At 44.5% G+C, this 7,018-nt stretch overlaps 1 protein-coding gene and 1 long non-coding RNA gene across 2 annotated transcripts in view; one reads left to right on the top strand and one right to left on the bottom strand.

Annotated features, from left to right (window-relative positions):
* Positions 1 to 1,457: 1,457 nt before the first annotated feature.
* LOC107837550 (uncharacterized) lies at positions 1,458 to 2,156 on the bottom strand. Its single transcript, XR_001663567.1, has 2 exons — positions 2,122 to 2,156; positions 1,458 to 1,927 (listed from the first exon to the last, which is right to left on the bottom strand). It is a non-coding gene; the product is annotated as an uncharacterized LOC107837550 (long non-coding RNA).
* Positions 2,157 to 3,401: 1,245 nt separating this feature from the next.
* The window catches only part of sox4a (SRY-box transcription factor 4a), a 4,982-nt gene continuing 1,365 nt past the window's right edge, over positions 3,402 to 7,018 (top strand). The window contains exon 1 of the mRNA XM_016677227.1: positions 3,402 to 7,018. This exon is cut by the window's right edge and continues 1,365 nt beyond it. Within this exon, the coding sequence (XP_016532713.1) occupies positions 4,331 to 5,425 (1,095 nt within the window). The 5' untranslated portion in view covers positions 3,402 to 4,330 and the 3' untranslated portion in view covers positions 5,426 to 7,018.

Below are 7,018 nucleotides of genomic sequence, written 5' to 3'. Positions count from 1 at the left end.
GAACAGCAGATTAAGCAAACTTTCTGCCACTATCATCACAGTTGAACTGGGTTATTTAAACCGACGCCTAATATTTACACTGGACATTGATGTTGGAGGTGGTGCTTCACAAAATACCTTCCTGTGTGAAACATTTACTAAAAACTGAACATGCAAAGCATCTCCTGTCAGAGTAAATATCTGATGGATGTCAGATGTCTATTAGAGCTGTACTCTGTGCAGAACTATTTAAATGTTTCGCACTTAGAACTTGTTTCAGACAGGAAGATACTTGGTGACGCACTGCCTCCTACCTCTATGTACCATGTAAATGGATATCAGTTGTTTCTTTTAAACGAACAATACACACAGTTACGAAGGCTCATAAAATTGAATTTGAAGAAACTGCTGTCATGTTTTGAGATTGTAAATTCACTCAGTCCATGACGGCCTTGGACTAATAATTGTCTTAATTGTCTTTAGCCCCAGAGGTCAAATAATCTGGATTTATTATAAATGCAGACACCAAGGGTGTAAGATAGTAAACTTCTTAGATGTTTTTGACAGACCGTCACTTAAAGAAAATGCACAATTCTGCTTTTAATGTACCGATTTTCAAATTCGCCACAGTCGCAATGAAATTTGAAAATGGAAGTGTCCCTATCGCCGTCACCTCTTCAGCTCCCCACTTCCTGCCGATCCGCTCTGTTCACGCCAGCCTCCCTCGTAGTGACACCGTCCCCTTAGGCATCAACAGAGCCCAGACAAAGGAGGAGGCAGGCGTAGTTTGAGGTAAACACACGGCTCAGGCGGAGCAACGGGACCGGCCCGACGAGGGCCTCAGGGAGCCGGGGAGCCGCAGCAGAACACCAGCAGTGCATCTGCTGGTGGAAAGCTACCTGACAGCTGCTTCTCACACATCAGATAAGATTACAGGTACACCCAGTTCACCTGTTTAAACAAACCCTCGCGCAAGCACGCCGCCATGCGCGCGTGTCTGAAGAAGACTAATAGAGATAACAAGCTAATCCAGGAGCAGATGCATGCTTGTAATTGGGGCAAGCCACAGATATATAGCAGGGGGAAGAAGTTCATTATTAATACTGTGTTTGATTTATGTGATTGTGCATTTGTTAAGAGTTTATTGTGTCTCTATTTTTTTATTGCGCTTTCATTGTAGCTTTCCCCCGACTACCAGGCGGCTGTTGTAAACCTCGGAAACTCTGGCTGTCAGTGATGTTGCAGAATCAGAGCAAGACTTGCAGAGAAGCAGCCGATCACAAGACAGAGACGTTAACACACAATCACGCACACACACACACGCACACACACACGCACAGAGTTAATGCCTGCTCCATTTGGCTCTAGCCTGACATCTAGCGACTCAGGCTGTAATATGATCTCACATGACACTGGCATGTTAACATAAAGAGATGAGCTGGAAGCTGCAGCAGGATTGAAGGCTTTTTTTTTTTTTTAAGATTAAATGTAACAATTACTTTCCATATATCTGGTTCACCACAATGTAGTGACGTGTAGATAGTAAATAAAATCGACCCACAGCCACACTGTCCCTCTAAACCCTGCCTAAGATGCCATCTGTGATGTCACTACGCGCGGCGGTGTCGTAACAGTTTGTCAAATAACACGATGGGCGGCTCACGTTTGGGTGGGCTCGCCACGCGCTGAAACACTACGGCAAGCCTGACTGACGCAACATGTTGTGGCCTCCTTTGTGTTTTCTCAGCATTTTCTCAGCCGCCACGCATGACACACAATCTAATTTTAGCTGGCCTTCATCCACATGAAACTAATGTGGTTCCAAGTATAGCCCTGTGAATTGTAGAGGAGGACCAGGATGTTAGAATATATAGATGTTTATAAAAAAGGGATATTGGTGCCTAAGACGTATTGAGAATAACAATTCTTTAATTTTAATCAGACATGTCTGATTTAATCAGACATGTAAAACCTATCTTAAGGTTTTACAATCATTTATCTATGTTATCCAAACATATACAGTAAATGCAACTTTATTAACAATTTCACCCGTATGTAATTTTAGCATTAATGTAATGTTTCTGAATTATCAGTGTAAAATGGGAGATGTGTAAAGATTCTTTACAGGTTAAATGTTTTAACCTGTAAAAACATTTTTTTACAGGTTAAAATGTATTATTTTGGTAACTGATCCTGCCAAAACACTTTTTATATGTTAAGAAAGTCACTGAAGATACTGTTGATTTTCTTTCTGAGCTGTAAGGAGGTCATGAGGGTTATATGTGACTATATGAACTCAGTTAAACCTAAAAGCTGTCCCAAGACTTGTATCTGAGAACTCCTCCATGTTGGACAGGAATGCGATTGTGAATCCAGGTTTGACTAGTTTAGCGACAGTGCTAATGCTAATGTCAAACCAGCACCCCGAGGGAGTTGTTGCCAAGGAACTTCACATCTGAGCTGCCGTTGTCAGGGAAAAGGTTTTACATGCAACGTGCAGCCTGGTTAGAATGGATTTTTAAAGGTTTATTATTATTTCAGTAATGTTTGATATCTTAATACAACAAAAAGTGTTTTTATTTTTGCCTGTCTTCATCATTGAGGTCAAATCAGGTTACTTTGTGAAAGAAAATATGAAGATAATCTTGATTCTACTGCCAAACAGGACACCGCAGAGAGGTGACTGTTTTTCCTTAAAGCCGTTAGAGGCCCCAACTGGGGATCATCGTCTGGGGCCCCACTTCCAGAAAAGCCCATTACTATTATAGGTACTTAGGGGAAGTTTGGGGAGAGAAACAATCGTAAGGTTATGTGACTGTTAGCTTACAGTCGAGTTAGTTAACATGACTTTTAGCTTACAAACAGTCATGGTAACGGTGGGTCCGTGTTAATCAGGTGCATCAGATATGGATCAGTGGGAGCTTGTAGGTTCCGAATGCAAATGGGAAAAATGATTCTGGATTGAAACATTTTAAATGCATCTTGATAACTTTCCATTGACGTTCCATATGTCCAATATATGTTAGTGTGAAGTATAATAGTTAGAACCTCACTGATTTATTTGAGTAAAATTACTGTAAAAAGTAGAGGGCAGCTCCATAATGGTTTTTAGTTGGTGGCTAACAAGTAGCCGCTGCTATTCGTTGGGATGGTACAGCAAAGGCAGAAGATAAGTTAATTTATGGGGCCCCTGAGGGATGGCCAGGGCCTAATAACTAAACAAGACCTTGATGTTAAAGAAATACACTAAAATAAAGTTATTACATCTGATTAAATCTAGAGCTGGCTTACAGATTTTAGGTTCCTGCTACTTAATAAACCTCCTAAAGTTACGGACTCACACTTCTTCAATAACTTCTAAAATACAAATGAAGAAACATTTTTCTCATTCATTGAAATACATATATTTTCAAACTATTTTTCGTCGTCCCTTCAAACTTCACCACCCTGAACTGCTGCCTCAATAAGCTCTCGCTGGAGTCAGGCCAAAAGGCCAGCACAACCACTGACCCATCAGCTGAACATCTGTGTGAACATACCTGCTATTGCTTAATCATTGCATTTTAATGAAGTTTCTAAATGAAGTCGCATTCATTTCTCTAACATGTACCTCTTCAGTTCTAACAGCCTGGGTTTTTGTTGTTGCTGCTGTTTTTCTCTGTACGGTGTGTTCCTTTGGAGAACAGAAACTATAGATCGAGACGCTCACAGTCTGACTTGGTTCTTTTCTTCCAGTGGAGTCTGACAGGAATGAGGTCAGACACACGGATCCTCATTGCACATTATTATTATTATTAGCCGGGTTTTTTTATTATTATTATTATTCAGCCAATGGGCGTCGAGTGGGAGTGGTTTGAGTGAAAAACCAGGATGGAGACAGGCGCCGATTGGCTCCTGCGCCTCGAAAGGAGGGTATAAAACGATGAGGTCGGCGTTGTTGTGTTTACAGTAATATCACAGTGCGCACGGGAAACAGGGAGACTATGAGAAAGCGCAGCTGCTCCATTCAACCACATGGTTCCTCAACCGCACAGACAAGCTGCGCTGTAGACAGCCGGGCTCACATAGGAGACTCGCAACGGCGTCTGTTGAGCCTCGCAGGGAGAATTTTCAGCCGCACGGGCAGTTGAGAGCTGATCCGGGAGGCGCGCCGGCAAAAGTTCAGACACTCGAAGTCTCTTTAAGCAAAACGGAGTGAACTCAAAAGAAAGACAAGACACTTGGATGAACTTTTATTTCTTAAGATTTGCTTCCAACTCATAGCTGAGGAGGGTTTTTTCCCCCCCTCCATCTCTTCTTCACGCATAAACTTTGTCACTGACTGAGCGCTTCAGACTGTTTGGAGGAGGAGATGGTGCAGCACATGAGCCACACAGAGAGTACCCACGCTCACTCCCCCGGCGGGGACTCCACGGACACGGGAGACATGGACCTGGAGATGGACGCTTCTCCAGCCCCGGAGGGCTCCCCTTCCTCCCGGGAGCGCAGCGACCTGGCGTGGTGCAAAACTCCGACCGGCCACATCAAGAGACCCATGAACGCGTTCATGGTGTGGTCCCAGATCGAGAGGAGGAAGATCATGGAGCAGTCTCCGGACATGCACAACGCCGAGATCTCCAAGCGGCTTGGGAAGCGCTGGAAGCTGCTGAAGGACACGGACAAGATCCCGTTCATCCGCGAGGCGGAGAGGCTGCGGCTCAAGCACATGGCTGACTACCCGGACTACAAGTACCGACCCAGGAAGAAGGTCAAGTCCGGGAGCGCGGCGGGCAAGCAGGCGGAGCGCGGGGAGAAGAGCGGGGAGCGCGGCGCCAAAGCCGGCGGTAAGAGGAGCCCCGCGTCCAAATCCGCGAGCAGGACGCTGAAACAGGGGAGCAGCAAGAGCGCTGCGGTGCAAGAGTACGCCTCCGCGGTGTTTAAATCCAGGTCGGCGTCGGGGGCCAGGCAGATCCCGGAGAAGCGCTCAGGTTCGGGAGAGGCGAGGCGCGCCCACGTGTTCGGCGGGACGGGCAGCCTGGAGAGCGGGCCTCCCTCCGTGGGAGTCCCGGCCAGTCCCACCCTGAGCAGCTCGGCGGAATCCAGCGACCCGCTGAGCCTGTATGAGGAGCACAGCCCCGGCTCCACAGCGCGCCTCAGGTACGCACGCGCCTCCTCCCCGACGCCGTCCGCCTCGCACTCGTCCTCCTCCGTGTCCTCCGCGTCGTCGGACGAGGAGTTCGAAGACGAGCGGCTCGACCTGAACCCAAGCCCCGGCTTCGAGAGCACCTCTCTGGGCGGGATGGGCTTCTCCGACGCGGAGCTGGACCGGGACTTAGACTGGGGCTTCGGGGAGTGCGGGGCGGGATCCCACTTCGACTTCTCCGACTACTGCACTCCGGAGGTCACCGAGATGATCTCAGGAGAGTGGCTGGAGTCCACCATCTCCAACCTGGTGTTCACCTACTGAATCAGCCCCTTCTTCCCTCCCACGTATGAACTCTTCTATCCCTCTACAAGACAAGCCTGTGCGTCTAGATAAGAAGATTTCCGCCATTTTTTCACTTTTGAATAAATAAGAGTGAATAAAGGAAAGAAAAAGAGGTGGCCTGGTGCGCGGTGAAGCCCAGGTATGCGCCGCTCAGACTTGGACAGCGCTCAGTGGCGCTTGACTGGAGGAAATGCTTAGTTTGCATTTGGAGAGGAGGAGGTATGGAATGTCAAACGTGCCACAATTCAATAATAAGTAAGTTGGTAAATAAATATCTATATATGTGATCATTTTAAACAATAACAATAGATACATTAAATAAGTAGGTAACTGCATCTATGGCATATTAAGTTGTTTCAGTAAATCATTTAATAATTTGATTAAATGTATAAAAGGATTAAAATCTGTTTTCTTAAACCACTTATAGTTCAGGTATTTGTAATCCTTTCACAACCTTGTGTGTCAGCCTCACCCAACATAGTCAGTAGGCGGGGCTAACACTGCTTTAGGCAAAATGATTGGTCGGTAGTTAAGCTGTTGTGGAAGGTAAACAATCAGATTTCAGCTGGCAAGTTATAGTCACAGTTTAAATGGTTACAGTGACATAAACGTGTAACATTTGAAAACTATGTATTTGAGTTTTAATTATTGAGAGCTTTTAATTATTGGTGCATTTAATGATTTGTTGTCACATTCATCTTTGAAGATATTTATTTATTTAATGTATTTATCATGGCATTCTTAAAATTATCATGTATATAATATTTATTTAAAAAATGTATTTATTGGATTGTGGCACTTTTGGCCCTCCCTATAGAGGAGGAGTGAATGTAAGCAGAGGAGCTGCAGATGTTTAACTCATTCCATGCAGGATGAGGACTGAGACTGAACTTTTTGAGTCATAAGAATTTTTTTTTTCTTTCGTTTTATTTTTCTGTTTTGGAACACTTGGAGAGCTCTTGTGTTTGGTTGTGTTTTCTAAGATATAGCCAATCCACACTGACCATCAAGTTCAGGACATTTTTCTCCTCCTCAAAACTCAATATTTGTAGTATGAACACGCATGCCCTCCAAGAAGAGGAGGAATTTTCTTATTTAATGCGTAAAACAAAAAAAAATGTTTGTCTTTGCTGCGTAACTACGCATTTTGTGTGCGCATAGGACACAATTCACTATCACCAGCTTCTCTCTCAACGGCAGGATTTAAAACAAAGACTGACTTTAAACTTCAGAAACTTTTTTACAAAAAAAAAAAAAAAACACTCAGTGCACAATTCAGGACCAATGTTCTGCGCTTTCTCTCTGCCTAGTGCTTCAACTTTGTAGTTCTTGTGTCAGATATTCTTTCCAAATATGTACAGAGCCGGTCCAAGGTTATATTGGGCCCTGGGCAGAATTTAATAGGGGTCTCACTTCCTGTTGAGGTCATTTACCCACCAACTACAACAACAGGTCTCTTTCATATTGTCTGTGCTTGATGCTTTTTTTCCTCAGTATTTGCTCTCAAACTGGTTTTAAAGTTAACTAGTAAGCCAACAAAGAGTTTCTTAAAGACACAGTTCTGTTTATATA

This window comes from Poecilia formosa, unplaced genomic scaffold (genome assembly GCF_000485575.1).
Source record: "Poecilia formosa unplaced genomic scaffold, Poecilia_formosa-5.1.2 Scaffold150, whole genome shotgun sequence".
NCBI lineage: Eukaryota > Metazoa > Chordata > Actinopteri > Cyprinodontiformes > Poeciliidae > Poecilia > Poecilia formosa.
This window is presented reverse-complemented; position numbering and strand designations above follow the sequence as displayed.